The 18,256-nt window shown below is 36.8% G+C and overlaps 1 protein-coding gene across 2 annotated transcripts in view; it reads left to right on the top strand.

The window, feature by feature from the left end:
- Window positions 1-7,775: 7,775 nt before the first annotated feature.
- LOC138307910 (growth hormone-regulated TBC protein 1-A-like) overlaps window positions 7,776-18,256 on the top strand; it is a 29,648-nt gene continuing 19,167 nt past the window's right edge. The window contains exons 1-2 of one of the 2 annotated variants that reach the window (XM_069248837.1): window positions 7,787-7,900; window positions 11,299-11,322. In XM_069248837.1, the coding sequence (XP_069104938.1) occupies window positions 7,863-7,900; window positions 11,299-11,322 (62 nt within the window). In that variant the 5' untranslated portion in view covers window positions 7,787-7,862. Of the gene's footprint in view, window positions 7,901-11,298; window positions 11,323-18,256 lie in introns of both variants that reach the window. The other variant, XM_069248838.1, reaches the window with a different exon arrangement.

Genomic DNA, 18,256 nt, shown 5'->3' with positions numbered 1-18,256 from the left:
GTATGAACTGTGAGGTAACCATAGAGACAGGTCCACTATAAGGTATGAACTGAGAGGTAACCAGAGAGACAGGTCCTCTATAAGGTATGAACTGAGAGGTAACCATAGAGACTGGTCCTCTATAAGGTATGAACTGAGAGGTAACCATAGAGACAGGTCCTCTATAAGGTATGAACTGAGAGGTAACCATAGAGATTGGTCCAGTATAAGGTATGAACTGAGAGGTAACCATAGAGACTGGTCCTCTATAAGGTATGAACTGAGAGGTAACCAGAGAGACAGGTCCTCTATAAGGTATGAACTGAGAGGTAACCAGAGAGACAGGTCCTCTATAAGGTATGAACTGAGAGGTAACCATAGAGACTGGTCCTCTATAAGGTATGTACTGAGAGGTAACATAGAGACTGGTCCCTTAAGGTATGAACTGAGAGGTAACCAGAGAGACAGTCCTCTATAGGTATGTACTGAGAAGTAACAATAGAGACAGGTCCTCTATAAGGTATGTACTGAGAGTAACTAGAGATGTCTCATAGGTATGAACTGAGAGATGGTATACAGAGACAATAGAGACTGGTCCTCTATAAGGTATGACTGAGAGGTATCCTCTATAAGGTATGTACTGAGAGTAACAAGAGACAGTCCTCTATAAGGTATGTACTGAGAGGTAACAATAGAGACTGAGATAACATAGAGACGGTCCTCTATAAGGTATGTACTGAGAGGTAACATAGAGACTGTCCTCTATAGTAGACAGAGAGAAGCAGGTCCTCTATAAGGTATGTACTAGAAAGTAACAATAGAGACAGGTCCTCTATAAGGTATGTACTGAGAGGTAACAATAGAGACTGGTCCTCTATAAGGTATGAACTGAGAGGTAACCAGAGAGACAGGTCCTCTATAAGGTATGTACTGAGAAGTAACAATAGAGACAGGTCCTCTATAAGGTATGTACTGAGAGGTAACAATAGAGACTAGGTCCTCTATAAGGTATGACTGAGAGGTAACAGAGAGACAGGTCCTCTATAAGGTATGTACTGAGAGGTAACCATGAGACTGGTCCTCTATAAGGTATGAACTGAGAGGTCACCATAGATCTGGTCCTCTATAAGGTATGAACTGAGAGGTACCATAGAGACAGGTCCTCTATAAGGTATGAACTGAGAGGTACCATAGAGACAGGTCCTCTATAAGGATGTACTGAGAGGTAACCATAGAGACAGGTCCTCTATAAGGTATGAACTGAGAGGTGAACCATAGAGACAGGTCCTCTATAAGGTATGAACTGAGAGGTAACCATAGAGACTGGTCCTCTATAAGGTATGTACTGAGAGGTAACCATGTAACCATAGAGACTGAGAGTACTCTATAGAGGTATGTACTGAGAGGTAACCATAGAGACTGGTCCTCTATAACTAGATGTCTATAAGTATGAAATGATAACCATAGAGACAGGTCCTCTATAAGGTATGAACTGAGAGGTAACCATAGAGACTGGTCCTCTATAAGGTATGAACTGAGAGGTCACCATAGATACAGGTCCTCTATAAGGTATGAACTGAGAGGTAACCATAGAGACAGGTCCTCTATAAGGTATGAACTGAGAGGTAACCATAGAGACTGGTCCTCTATAAGGTATGTACTGAGAGGTAACCATAGAGACAGGTCCTCTATAAGGTATTAACTGAGAGGTACATAGATACAGGTCTCTATAAGGTATGAACTGAGAGGTACCATAGAGACTGGTCCTCTATAAGTATGCACTGAGAGGTAACCATAGAGATGGTCCTCTATAAGTATGTACTGAGAGGTAACCATAGAGACTGGTCCCGTATAAGTAATGTACTGAGAGGTGACCATAGAGACTGGTCCTCTATAAGGTATGAACTGAGAGGTAACCATAGAGATTGGTCCCGTATAAGTAATGTACTGAGAGGTAACCATAGAGACTGGTCCTCTATAAGGCATGTACTGAGAGGTGACCATAGAGACTGGTCCTCTATATAAGGTATGAACTGAAAGGTAACCATAGAGACTGGTCCTCTATAAGGTATGAACTGAGAGGTAACCATAGAGACTAGTCCTCTATAAGGTATGAACTGAAAGGTAACCATAGAGACAGGTCCTCTATAAGGTATGTACTGAGAAGTAACAATAGAGACAGGTCCTCTATAAGGTATGTACTGAGAGGTAACAATAGAGACTGGTCCTCTATAAGGTATGAACTGAGAAGTAACAATAGAGACAGGTCCACTATAAGGTATGTACTGAGAGGTAACAATAGAGACTGGTCCTCTATAAGGTATGAACTGAGAGGTAACCAGAGAGACAGGTCCTCTATAAGGTATGTACTGAGAGGTAACCAGAGAGACAGGTCCTCTATAAGGTATGTACTGAGAAGTAACAATAGAGACAGGTCCTCTATAAGGTATGTACTGAGAGGTAACAATAGAGACTGGTCCTCTATAAGGTATGAACTGAGAGGTAACCAGAGAGACAGGTCCTCTATAAGGTATGTACTGAGAGGTAACCATTGAGACTAGTCCTCTATAAGGTATGAACTGAGAGGTAACCAGAGAGACAGGTCCTCTATAAGGTATGTACTGAGAGGTAACCATTGAGACTGGTCCTCTATAAGGTATGAACTGAGAGGTCACCATAGATACTGGTCCTCTATAAGGTATGAACTGAGAGGTCACCATAGATACAGGTCCTCTATAAGGTATGAACTGAGAGGTGACCATAGAGACAGGTCCTCTATAAGGCATGTACTGAGAGGTAACCATAGAGACAGGTCCTCTATAAGGTATGAACTGAGAGGTGACCTCTAGAGACAGGTCCTCTATAAGGTACGAACTGAGAGGTAACCATAGAGACTGGTCCTCTATAAGGTATGTACTGAGAGGTAACCATAGAGATTTGTCCTCTATAATGTATGTACTGAGAGGTAACCATAGAGACTGGTCCTCTTTAATGTATGTACTGAGAGGTAACCATAGAGACTGGTCCGCCATAAGGTATGAACTGAGAGGAAACCATAGACTGGTCCTCTATAAAGTATGAAATGATAGGTAACCATAGAGACAGGTCCTCTATAAGGTATGAACTGAGAGGTAACCATAGAGACTCGTCCTCTATAAGGTACGAACTGAGAGGTGACCATAGAGACAGGTCCTGTATAAAGTATGAACTGAGAGGTAACCATAGCGACTGGTCCTCTAAAAGGTATGTACTGAGAGGTAACCATAAAGACTGGTCCTCTATAAGGTGTGTACTGAGAGGTAACCATAGAGACAGGTCCTCTATAAGGTATTAACTGAGAGGTAACATAGATACAGGTCTTCTATAAGGTATGAACTGTGAGGTTACCATAGAGACTGGTCCTCTATAAGTTATGCACTGAGAGGTAACCATAGAGACTGGTCCTCTATAAGTTATGTACTGAGAGGTAACCATAGAGACTGGTCCCGTATAAGTAATGTACTGAGAGGTGACCATAGAGACTGGTCCTCTATAAGGTATGAACTGAGAGGTAACCATAGAGATTGGTCCCGTATAAGTAATGTACTGAGAGGTAACCATAGAGACTGGTCCTCTATAAGGCATGTACTGAGAGGTGACCATAGAGACTGGTCCTCTATATAAGGTATGAACTGAAAGGTAACCATAGAGACTGGTCCTCTATAAGGTATGAACTGAGAGGTAACCATAGAGACTAGTCCTCTATAAGGTATGAACTGAAAGGTAACCATAGAGACTGGTCCTCTATAAGGTATGAACTGAGAGGTAACCATAGAGACTGGTCCTCTATAAGGTATGAACTGAGAGGTAACCATAGAGACTGGTCCTCTATAAGGTATGTACTGTAAGGTAACCAGATATTATAGAAGCAGAAGACCAGCTGATCATCAATTTTGGCAAGCTATCGAGATTAGAAACAGAAACGGAGGAACGGGAAAACTGAAGGACTGGAGGAGATACTGCTGAATCCATCAAAGCAGACGTGGAAACGTCGTGCACTACACAACCTCTTGAGCAAGATCTAGAAGAAATAGAAGATTCTGGTTCAGTACACGGACGGCGTAAAACACCAAGCTTCCAAAGAAAGTGGACCTAGTGAAATGCAGTAGCGAATTAAAGAGCCACAATGTCCCTGTCAGTGCCGGAAGAGGTGCTCAAGAGAGTGGTACTAGGGAGAATTAAAGAAACTGTTGATCCCAAGCTTCGAGATCAACGGACAGGTTTCCATAAGAACTTATCCTGAGCAGACCGGATTGCTCTGCTAGCCTGCGTATCATTTAGTTGGAGCAGTCGATGGAGTGGAACTCCTCCTCTACTTCAAACTCATAGCCTCTGAGAAGGCGTTTGACACGGAGATCCGAATAAGATTATTCCACTCATCAGATGCACCTACATGTGTAACAGGGTATGATCGAGCGGCAGAATTTCCCATGTTGGTCAGCTGTCGAACAGTTTCCAAGTGAAGATTGGAGGTCGGCAGGGATTCTCGCTGTCATCATTTCTTTTCTTTGTTGTCGACTGGATAATGAAAACAACGGAACACAGGGATCTGAGAATTAGTTACAGTTATATAATTATGGACCCACCAAAGTGCCCTTAAACCATTTTAGACGTTTTAGTAGTCTAGATCAAAAATCGGTAAAAATCCTACTCTACATTGTAATATACACGTAAAGAGACTTGAGTGGAAAGCTTCCCAACACAAAACTTCTACCCCACCTAGCTTGAGCATTTCTTCATAAAAACGGTTAATACCGTTGGAAAGATCGATATATTTTTTTCCGAAAAATAACCCTCTACAACTATACAAAGAGCCGTCAATAAGAAGATAGCAGGCACGTTTCAACAAAAATGACACACAAAATGTCCTCAGTCGGGCTTGGAAATCCATCATGACACTTTCTCATGGAAACTTGAAAAATAACTAAAATTCCAACAGAAGATTCAGATTGTCTTTAATACCTGTTTGAGTCGCATTTACAACATCCTCATCCTCGATACATTCCAGGGGTTCCGATCACTTACGATCTCTACATCCCTGGACTATCTCATAGGCTCAGAGGGAAAATTCTTACTCAGGCCAGAAAAAAAATCCTTTGGAGAAAGCGACGTCCAACTTCAAATTCACACAGTCAACCACAGTCTACCGTTATACAGCTCTTTTGATGAGCATCAAAGAACTAAATTACCTGTTCTGTTCTGTTGCTTTCAGTTTTTACTACTAGATAGTCCAGGGGTGTAGAGATCGTAAGTGATCGGAGCCCCTGGAGTATTGAGGATGACAAGCGCCAAGTTTCAAACTTTCAAACTTTCACATTTACAATGTATAGAGAAAACATATGTATACATCAAATACAAACGTATCCCTGGAACACACATTGTACATTATGATTAACGTAAGTGTTTGCAGTGACACATGTAAATCTGCAGGGTAAGTAATGGAAATTCAGTAATACTTCATGGTAAGTAGAGGTCGGTCCGGAAACAGCTTGAGACGCGATAACGACAAACTCCAAACCTTATTCACAGTCTCTTTACAAAGTACAGTGAATTGAGAAACATATTTACATCATTCAACCAATGCAATTATCGAAGGAGGACATTCTATAACTTCTTAAAACAGAACTTTGAGTTTACAAAAAAAATAAAAATAAAAAAAATGCTTAAATGTTCATTACCTTTACGAAATCAAACACAACAGTATCATAAAGATTATAAATAACATAAGAAATTCGGTATCGATGGCCTAAGGTGAGATTACAACAGAATATTTACATTTTCACTTCGCAGTTCATGTAACATTTGCACGAGATTAACTTTCTTCATCAGTCAATGCAAGCAACAAAATTGATAATCAATCCTTAATAAAATGCTAGCTTTCCTGTGTAATCTATGTTAATACTGTATCGATATTTAATGTCTCCATAATACCATTTATCATAAATATCATAAACCCGAATTGTCAATGTGTAATGAGTCAATTTCAATACATCAACTCGAATAAACTACAGGGATATAAGAATTAGATGCAGTTTATATAATCATATGGACCCAACAGAGTACCCTAAGACCATTTTTAGAGATGTATCGGTCAAGATAAAAAAAAATCGGTAAACATCATACTCTACATAGTACATTGTACTATATACGTGATAGTAGGCCTACTATGTAGTCTACATAGTACATTGTACTATATACGTGATAGTAGGCCTACTATGTAGTCTACATAGTACATTGTACTATATACGTGATAGTAGGCCTACTATGTAGAGTATGATTTTTACCGATTTTTGATCTAGATTCCTAAAACGTCTAAAATGGTCTTAGGGCACTCTGTTGAGTCCATAATTATATAAACTGTAACTAATTCTTATATCCCAGTGGAATAAACGTAATTCAAACTACATGTACATTGTATGTACAAGATAGAGTTGAGGTTTACAATACACTACACAGGATCAAGACAAAAAAAACTTTAAATAGCTAGTATACTAACTAAAATGTTGATGTTTTCATGCTACATGTATAAATTTACTGTTTTACACTGTAGTAAATATCTTATTTTTATTCATTCCTCGTGGAAAGTATCATATAAGCAGTATTTAAACACGTGCACACACCAGTACTTTGAGTACATACAGTAACCGTTACATGTACATTTTACATGTATATAGGATCTTATATTACACGAGTGTTCATTTCATATGAGATTATGTTATACATTTCATATAAAAAACCAAGGATTAAAGTAACGTCTTCTACGTCCTTTATAAAAACAGCTGTTTTATATACATTTCATATAAAAAAACCAAGGATTAATGTAACGTCTTCTACGTCCGTTATAAAAACAGCTTAGTTTAAGGATGATTCACCAGGGCCCAAATTCATGAACATTCCTTAACTTCAAGGAATTCCTTAACTTAAAATTTTCCATATGAAAGAGCCTTCTTTAAAATCCGTAATGCTTTTTTTAAGTAGAATTTAAGTTAAGGGATTCCTTAAATTTAGAAATTTCCATGAAACTGGGCCCAAAGTTTTCATTTCCACGACGAGTTAAATAAAGAAATAATGTGTTTATATACATTGTACATTGTATCACTCAGTAGTCAAATTATAAAAACGGCACTTTATAATTACATGTCATACAATGTACAATGTACTAACAGACAATAATATCAGATATATATTAAAGATGCTCCACCGGCGACAGAGCATAAATGATGTTAATCATTTGAACAATAATTGGTGTTTAATCGTGTATATATGTGCCTAATTAACACAAAAAATAATATAAAATAATTTATTTCGCCTTTGGTGCATGCGCAATCAGTACTTCATTCCATATAGGATATAGTGTCACGGAATTTTTTCGGGATGCAATTAATTATTTTTCATATTTTTAACTTGTAGTAAAATTATAAGCTCAAACTTTTCAATGGTGGGAATTGTGTAAAGTAAGTAACTTTTGTAACTGGAGAAAAATGCTAAATCGTCTGCTCCTGTTTTTCATAGTGAAAAAATAGACCATTTGTCAGCGGTGGAGCATCTTTAAATGATAAACATTGTTATGTACGCCTATCTTAATTAACGAAAAACATGTGCCTGTGCGTGTACATGATATATTATATATGTAAATGTACGAATACATGCACAACACGTATATATACATGTAGCTAATGTATATTTGGCGAAAATTAGCGGCCTAGTGTATACAACTAGAGTTTCCTCCCCTGATAGGAGTTTTATCAATATAGGTGGCGTGAGTTACTTATCGATCAGCTGCAGCAGATGACGAGAGTGGAAGAGAGGGTCGGAGTTTCGGGTAATGTCACCATCAGCTGGGCATGGCAGGCAAATCTTCTCTTGACAACGTGATACAGAGGTGAGCTTTTGTTTTTCACCTTAATTAGTTTATATAGTAATGGCTGACACATACCGATAATTGTGCAATCTCCAAATTTACAATCTCCGATGGCGCCTTATCGACTGTTAGCCTTCAGTGTCGGTGATTTCTAGCAAGGAGTTTGATGCGATAGGTATCAATGAATAGCTGTAGCCAGTAACAAAGTAAGGAAGGAGAAATTAATATTATTTATTTCAAAACATAACTAAACTTGTATTAAATGTTATACAATCGAATCAATAGAAGAACAATGGACAAAGGGAATCTCTAAGCCTGTAACAAGAGGTTTATCCGGCGGATATGTATACAGTAACCTTCAGGGCGTGGGGAAAATGTGTAGGATGGATACTGGGACAAGAGGATCGAACGTAGGACATTTTAAATTTTAGGTAGCCACATGCATAATGATTGTCATAAATGTATAGTTTAACTACAACTGCTAGTCCGATATCTATGACTTACTATATTTGTACCAGGGATTAGGATTCGAACCCGAGACCTCCGAACACTAGCTGAATGCTGAGCTACCTGGTCACCGATTATTGATCCTGTTCAATTCAAGCACTTATGAACACTCCCCCCTCCTTTTTCAAAAGTTTTCACCTTCAAAGACATACCAGACTCTTTATAATTTAATTTTTTTTTTGGTGTTACGTTTGTAACAGGAGAGGAGTAAATGTATGGGCCAGACCGGGATTCGAACCCGAGACCTCCGAACACAAGCTGAATGCTCTACCACTGAGCTACCTGGTCACTGATTATCGACCCAGTTCAATTCACTACACTCCCCCCACCGCTTCTTTTTCAAAGTCTTCCCCTTCAAAAACATTCGTATATACACTCTTTATAATTTGGGTGCCAAGTTTGTAATAGGTGTAAAAGGAGCGGGTCGGTGTGACTTGTACATAGTGTTGAATACAGTCTCTGTCACTCAGCTGACGGAGCATGCTTCTTTGGCTCAGTCGGTAGAGCCGTAGATTTCCACGCCGGAGACCTGGGTTCGATTCCTGGTCGGGGCACTCGACAGGAATGTGTATTTTCCCTGTTCTTCTACACAGGAGAGGAAAAAATGTACAAGTAGCAGCCAGACCAGGATTCGAACTTGGGACCACTGAACAGTAGCCGAATGCTCTATCGCTGAGCTACCTAGTCATTGATGATGGACCCAGTCAAATTCCGCTACATAATTGAATTTGATAATCTACAACTAGTTTTATGGTACTTAATTTCACACAGGTTAATTAAAAATGAAGAATGCCATATCATAGACAGGGGACACAATCTTGATATACCAGGGGTTGCTATATAACTGTCGTTATATATCCTACCCTGAAATATTTCATAGCAAAACTGAAGGCTCTATGTGTAACCATAGATGAGACAGGTGTTTGGTCCTTTGATGTAAATCAGTCGACTGGAATAATGTTACACATGGTTAACTGTGTTGCCTTGAAGTTGGACATCATTGATGCTGTAATCTTAACAGGACAGGTATCTGCAGGCATACATGATTGGTCTTGCATATTTTTTTCGCTTGAACTGCCATTAGATTTGCTATGAAATAGATATAACGTTAACTATAGTGATAATAACCCCTGGAGTATCAAGAATGTAGGGGACAGTGAGAAAAATTGCTAATTTTTGGGGGTTTGAATTAATTTGTACATGGGCCGGCTCTCTGGCTTTAGAAGGACTAAGAACATAAAAAAACAGGGTCCTGAAGCCCAAGGATTTTTCTGAATCTGAGAAATTGTCCTAATTAGTAATAAATAGAGATTAAAGTTCTTATGTCCTGGATTAAAGTTTCTGGAACTTGATCTACAAAATTGTCAGCTAATTTTTAATTTGCATTTTTGAGCAATCAGAAGTGGTATTGGTGTCATGCAGTGTAACCGTGGTATGCATTGTTGATGATGTCATCAATATTGACATGGAATCAACGGAACCATACTGCAGTAAAAATGCTTCTTTTAGACTATTATCTCAACTTTTGCTTTTGTGTATGGGAGAAAAAGACTAATTCTTTACCTATGAAGAGGTTACAATAAAATTTCAACTATCAGCTTGCAGGGGGAATTCATGAATGTCCATTGCACTTCAAGCCTCAGGTTGGACGTTCATGAATTATCCCTCGGATTGTTATTTCGTTTTCACAGTCTCGATTAATCTCCCCCTCCAGTTATTATCTCTTAGATGAAATATGTTGTGTGGGATTAGAAGTCTTTAAAAAAATACCTAGAAAAACTTTCATGCACATGATCATTCACAAGTTCATTTTGAAGTGGCTATAGAACCTTTGCAGTATTGATGGAATGCAAGTGTTTCCATTCTTCCTGTTCTGCTGGGAATCAAACTGTCAACCTCTGATCACATTCAAGGCAAGCTTCGGGCTGCAATCAAAGAAAATTCACAGACAATTGCAATGCAAGCCATGAATGCACAACACAACGATACGTCACCTCCACTTTCTTTTACATTGTTATGGAAAATGGATAGTGGCTACCTAAATATAGATACATATAAAGCACTCTTTGCATGTGTGACTGTAAAGTCTTGAATGTCACTTTGCCTGCTTAAAGCATACTTTTGCAGTAGCAGCAGTTAAATGGTTCTGTCTCTTATAAGGTGGTAAGGCACCAATTCTGCCATCAGTGAGGCCCAAGTAACTTGCTTTTCACCTAGCCGGCAGTGGTCTGGATGTGAAAAGGTCGGGGTTCTTCAGTCTAATCATCAGCAGGTTTTCTTCAGGCACTCTGGTTTCCTTCCTCTCTAAAGCCTTCACATGCTTACAACCAGGCCATTGAAAGTGATTTGTATGAGTTATAAAATTTGTTTCACAATTAATGTGAAATAACTAATTTCAAAGTTTATAGTTTCATTTATTTTGGAAATCTTAAATATGCTCCGTTAGAGCGTCATTTGAACAGTAATTTACATTTAATTGTGTAAATATATGCCTAACTAACACAAAAGATAATGTATGCTTTTGGTGGATGCACAATTACTACAGTACATGTAATATCATTTTCAAGTGCTGATTGTGTAGGTCAGTGATTTTTCTCGAGGTACTCTGACTTCCAACTTTTGAACCTGGCTCATCCTTAAATATTAACCTAGACTGATAATAAGACATAAAACAAATTATCGTATACACCCTTAAAGCCAGGTCACAAAAAATTCAAACCGCATAAATTTGATATTCTTGTTTTTAGATCAACACACGAAAGTTTTGACCTACAAAATTAACCGACTATACAGTGACACAGACTTTCCCTTCCAGCAGCCTAGGTAAAGGGCTTATATATCCTGGTAGATTTCATGTTTGTTAGTATGGTGTTTTAAATACAAATGTACTCATGTATGATTTTGATTGACAGGAATATGACCGATGAACATTCAGAGTGAGTCCTTATTGTTTATTTTGCATTTTCCCCATGATTGCACTGAAATTACATTTAGTAGTGTACGGGTTAGATGGTATCTCCTTTCCTTCAACGTTTATATTCAGCTTTCATTAGATGGGGTAAGACAGAATTCTGGGAACATGTTGTCATATATCGCACGGAAACTATATACCTTTACCATAAAACCACACAATTATAATGTGTATCGATAGTACAGTTACGGTAAACTGTACGGTATTCTTCCCCCACTTCCCACCTCCACAACAATCTGAATTATCCTTACTGGGTAATTGGACTAATTACAGGTTCACCTTGTCCAAATCCTTACAAGACTTTTCCTGGAAAACCTTGGAAATATCATCTCCTTATAGCTAGTTCCCATTTTAATCCCTAGATAATTAAGTATAATGCAGAGTAAATTCTATAAAACTTGTATCTCATTCTGTTAATTAATTTATGTAAGTACTTTCATTGACTTTCAAACTTTATTTTACATGCCTATTAACTTTTGATTGCAGCAATCTTTCACTTTTCACATACATCTATCATTTGGTATATACCTGGTGTGAAATATATCATTTGTTATATAGCCGATGAGAATTATATCATTTGGTATAGATCTGGTGAGAATGATATCATTTTGTATAGATCTGGTGAGAATTATATTATTTGTTACATAGCCGGTGAGAATGATATAATTTGTTATATAGCTGGTGAGAATTATATCATTTGTTATATAGCTGGTGAGAATTATATCATTTGGTATAGATCTGGTGAGAATTATATCATTTGGTATAGATCTGGTGAGAATTATATCATTTGGTATAGATCTGGTGAGAATTATATCATTTGGTATATAGCTGGTGAGAATTATATCATTTGTTATATAGCTGGTGAGAATTATATCATTTGGTATATGCTGGTGAGAATTATATCATTTGTATAGATCTGGTGAGAATTATATCATTTGTATAGATCTGGTGAGAATTATATCATTTGGTATATTGAGAATTATATCATTTGTTATATAGCTGGTGAGAATTATATCATTTGGTATAGATCTGGTGAGAATTATATCATTTTGTATAGATCTGGTGAGAATTATATCATTTGGTATATAGCCGGTGAGAATTATATCATTTGTTATATAGCGGTGAGAATTATATCATTTGGTATATAGATCTGGTGAGAATTATATCATTTGGTATAGATCTGGTGAGAATTATATCATTTGGTATATAGCTGGTGAGAATTATATCATTTGGTATAGATCTGGTGAGAATTATATCATTTGGTATAGATCTGGTGAGAATTATATCATAGCCGGTGATAATTATATCATTTGTTATATAGCTGGTGAGAATTATATCATTTGGTATATAGCCGGTGAGAATTATATCATTTGGTATATAGCTGGTGAGAATTATATCATTTGGTATATAGCCAGTGAGAATTATATCATTTGGTATATAGCTGGTGAGAATTATATCATTTGGTATATAGCTGGTGAGAATTATATCATTTGGTATATAGCTGGTGAGAATTATATCATTTGGTATAGATCTGGTGAGAATTATATCATTTGGTATATAGCTGGTGAGAATTATATCATTTGGTATAGATCTGGTGAGAATTATATCATTTGGTATATAGCTGGTGAGAATTATATCATTTGGTATATAGCCAGTGAGAATTATATCATTTGGTATATAGCTGGTGTGAATTATATCATTTGGTATATAGCTGGTGAGAATTATATCATTTGGTATATAGCTGGTGAGAATTATATCATTTGGTATATAGCTGGTGAGAATTATATCATTTGGTATATAGCCAGTGAGAATTATATCATTTGGTATATAGCTGGTGTGAATTATATCATTTGGTATATAGCTGGTGAGAATTATATCATTTGGTATATAGCTGGTGAGAATTATATCATTTGGTATATAGCTGGTGAGAATTATATCATTTGGTATATAGCTGGTGAGAATTATATCATTTGGTATATAGCTGGTGAGAATTATATCATTTGGTATATAGCTGGTGAGAATTATATCATTTGGTATAGATGTGGTGAGAATTATATCATTTGGTATATAGCTGGTGAGAATTATATCATTTGGTATATAGCTGGTGAGAATTATATCATTTGGTATATAGCTGGTGAGAATTATATCATTTGGTATATAGCTGGTGAGAATTATATCATTTGGTATATAGCTGGTGAGAATTATATCATTTGGTATATAGCTGGTGAGAATTATATCATTTGGTATATAGCTGGTGAGAATTATATCATTTGGTGAGAATTATATCATTTGTTATATAGCTGGTGAGAATTATATCATTTGGTATATAGCCAGTGAGAATTATATCATTTGGTATATAGCTGGTGTGAATTATATCATTTGGTATATTGCTGGTGAAAATTGCAGTCTGTGCACCAATATACTGTGAATGGTATGTAAAAATCAATGGGGGATATATTGTGCCAGCATTCCATTGATTATTTACACATATCATGTCAGTAATTTGGACGGTGTAAGTAATTCATATATAAAAATATTTCATAGCTTTTGACTTCATACTATGATTCATTGTTTTCACTAGAAAAATCAAAGTACGAACTTATGCCATTTTATCATTCTTTTCATACACATTATTATGAGTAGTATATTGTGCTATCTGTTAAATGGAAATTTTATTGCAACATTTGCAATCAATTTTGAGATATACATTTTAATGCTTCTGGTGTTGGTTTTAACTTGAATCAAATTTGAAATATACTTGTTCTTTTAAAAAAAAACCTCAGCAATATTCTGGTTTGATCTATATGTATAAAGTGTTGTTGGTTGTAGCCACAAACCAAATGTGTTTTTCAAAATTTCCCAAAATTACGATGATTTTCTTTTAGTATTTTACATTTAAGATTGATTCTATACACGTCAAAGTGTACACCATATTTCGCAGCTTATTTGGTCCATATGTGAGCCCTCTATATTTTGATTTACAAATTAAATGTTCTCAACAGTTGGAACTAGGATGGTTCTGTTAGTTCAGAATTACTGTATTCAACCCAATAAGTGCCCCTCCACCTTTTTTAGACTTCAATTTTACTTCAAATTAAATACAGACTAAAATTATAAAAACTGTGTTGGTTTCCTAACTGATTTTTTAGCCCACCATCATCAGATGGTGGGCTATTCCAATCACCTTTCGCCCATGGTCCGTGGTTCGTCATCTGTCTGTTAACAATTCTTGTTATCGCTATTTCGCAGAAAGCAATGAAAAGATCTTTCTCAAATTTCATTTATAAGTTTCCAAAGGGCCCTAGTTGTGCACATTGCATGTTGGGACCAATCGGCAAACAAGATGGCCGCCAGGCAGCCATCTTGGATTTTGATAGTTCAAGTTTGTTATCACTATTTCTCGAAAAGTACTGAAGGGATCTGTCTCAAATTTCAAATGTAGGTTCCCCTAGGGCCTAAGTTGTGCATATTTGGTTTTAGGACCGATCGGTCAACAAGATGGCCGACAGGCAGCCATCTTGGATTTTGATGTTTAAAGTTTCTTATCGCTATTTCACAGAAAGTACTGAAGGGATCTGTCTCAAATTTCATTTGTGGGTTCCCCTAGGGCCCTAGTTGTGCATAATGTATTTTGGGACTGATCGGTGAACAAAATAGCTGTCAGGCAGCCATCTTTGATTTTGATAGTTAAGTTTGTTATCGCAATTTCTCAGAAAGTACTGCAGGGATATGTCTCAAATTTCATCAGGAGGTTCTCCTAGAGCCCTTGTTGTGCATATTGCATTTTGGGACTGATCGCTTTACAAGATGGCCGCCAGGCAGCCATTTTGAATTTTTATAGTTAAAGTCTGTACTACTATTTCTAAGAAAGTTCTGAAGGGATCTGTCTCAAATACCATAACACAAGTAGGTGTCCCTCGGGCCCTAGTTGTGCACATTGCATTTTAAAACTGATAGGTCAACAAAATGGCTGACCCGCTGCCATCTTGGATTTTGATAGTTATCGCCCTTTGTCAGCAATTACTGAAGGGCTATCTCTTAAATTCCATGCATATGTTCCTCTTGGGCCATAGTTGTTTTGGGACTGATCGGTCAATATGATGGCCATTACCGGCCGCCATCTTGGATTTCACCGCTGTCTCTCAGAAAGTAATGAAGTGATCTGTCTTAAATTTCATTGTAGTATGTTTGAAAAAGTTTGAAAAGCAGGGAAAAGATCCCTCTTTCCATTGTCAGACATAGATCATTCTTTGGTGGGCGCCAAGATCCCTCTTGGATCTCTTGTTTCCAAATTAATTTAATGCTTACTATTGTAGAATAATTTTATGAAAGGCTAGTTCAAATTTGTTTCTATTAAGCACTCCCTGATTTGCTTCAATTTTTTATGGGCCCAGTATATAAAAAAAAAATTGGCAAATGCAATAAAACATCCAACTAGTTTGTACAATATCAAGTTTCAGGGTTACAGGTCAAGGTCACTGTTGCCTATTTTTATCATCAAATGTTGGATTGTACCATATGGCCGGTTATTTTTGTGGTAATGATATTTTTCGTGGAACATTGCTATGATCGCAAAAAACTGATCCGTGAAATATTGAAAAATGGTTGAATTGTAACAGGAGCGAGACAGGCCCAGTTTGAAGTGATGTTAAACTACGCCCGACTCGCCCCTTGTGTATAGCAACCCAGGTTAGATGGGTATTATTGCTTGTCTGTTGGTTAGGAGGAAGAACAAACTAATATGTTTATATAACAGTGAACTATTTGTTACGAATGTAACAGTAACTGTTCAGAACATACATCACACATACAACCACACAAATATCATAACCAGCCTCTCATTCCTGTACCTAATTTCCTATGGACGTTTTCATCCCTACCCGTTCCTAAATTACCAAAACCAAAGATAAAATAGTCACCTAGCAGAGCTGGCAGCACGCAGGAACTGAAGGACTGCCCCGTATACACACTCTACCCTGAATTTATCCCCATACCCGAGTCTAGACAGCCAATCGCAACAGAGAAAACACAGACACACATTTAGGACACCTCACGAGAAATGAATGCACGAGAAATGAATGCACGACACAAACACTACCACAGTATAGAGACATACAAAGGTCACACCACAGGTACACAATACACATACGGACAAAACAGCTTGACTAGTTAGCTTTCCTAGACATATACAGTTAACATATAAATTTATTTCCCTCGCTACAGAATTATATTTACCCAGAAATTCATATCATGAAAATTTAAAATCGCTAACATATGATTTTTTCTGGTCTTTTTAGATCAAATCGCGAAAATTTTCGTCCATGAAAATAACTGACTGTACAGTGTCTTGGTATAAGGTATGATACACATTATATCTGATATCATGATTTTGGTTTAATTTATGATCTATCCGTATTCAATTAAAGATGCTCCATCGCTGAGAAATGGTACTTTTTCACTATCAAAAACAGGAGCAGAGATTTTGTATTTTTCGTCAGTTAAAAAAGTCACTTACTTTACACCATTACCACCATTCAAAAGTTAGAGTTTCTAATTTTACTTAAAGTTAAAAATATGAAAAATAATTAATTGCATCCCGAAAAAATTCTGTGGCACTATATCTCATGCACCAAAGGCAAAATAAATTATTTTATGTTATTTTTTGTGTTAATTAGGCTTATATATACACGATTAAACACCAATTATTGTTCAAATGATGAATATCATTTATGAGCCTCTGTCAGCGTTGGAGCATATTTAAGGATAGGTATTTTTTCTAATGCATATACACATATTGAGATATATATCAAACTTCACATGCACCTAACAGCCATTGGGTTTGTCATGATTTTATAGTGTCTAATGGAGTTTTGTTGTTATAGATGGGGAAAAAAATAATGCGTTGAATATTTTGCGATATTTTATGTACACAATAAATCACTTTTGTTTGTCTTATCTTTATAATAGATGTCCATTATAGGTATAATATTATAGGTATGAAGAAACGTCATACTGGTGATATTGATCAATAGTTTTAATGCTGAAAACCACGACTGGCCTATTTTCTTATTCTTATAGAAACCTTGGGAGTTGAAAGCTAAATACAGGCAAACAATCCCCAGGCTGAAATTCATTGAAGCTACTGCTTAACTCTCTATCAAAGACAAGCAAAGAAATTAATGAGTTATGATCTTTAATTTATTTATTAACATGTGTAATTAATTTTCTCTCATTTTATGGGTTATTATATTTACAGAAAATTTATCGCTTCAAAAAGTTGCTTTGCAAGAGAACGGGGAATGACGAAGCCATGAATTTTATGATCAAGTCTACACCAGCCTTAGATATAAATAAACGGATTCAGACCTGTGACCTTCATGTATTCTGACCACTGACCTCCATGTATTCAGACCGCTGACCTCCATGTATTCGGACCGCTGACCTCCATGTATTCAGACCGCTGACCTCCGTGTATTCAGACCGCTGACCTTCATATATTCAGAACGCTGACGTTCATATATGTATTCAGACTGCTGACCTTATTTATTTAGACCACTGACCTTCATTTATTCAGACCGCTGACCTTGACATGTATTCAAGCAGCTGACCATCAAATAAATGAAGAATAGTAGCATTAGAAATGGAGGAATCACTTTTCTATGATCGTTTTTTTTCAAGCCCTTGAAACATTTTCCTTATGGGTTATTATATAAAATGCTTTCCATAAAAACCTGGAATGAAGAAACTATAAATTATATGATCAATCTACACCAGTCTTATGTATAAAAAAAACGGATTCAGACCTGTGTGACCTTTATGTATTCTGACCGCTGACCTTCATGTATTCTGACCGCTGACCTTCATGTATTCTGACCACTGACCTTCATGTATTCTGACCG

The sequence above is a fragment of the Argopecten irradians genome, chromosome 14 (assembly GCF_041381155.1).
Source record: "Argopecten irradians isolate NY chromosome 14, Ai_NY, whole genome shotgun sequence".
NCBI classification, from domain to species: domain Eukaryota; kingdom Metazoa; phylum Mollusca; class Bivalvia; order Pectinida; family Pectinidae; genus Argopecten; species Argopecten irradians.
The sequence above is the reverse complement of the archived record's forward strand: the minus strand, read 5'-3'. Positions and strand labels throughout refer to the sequence as shown.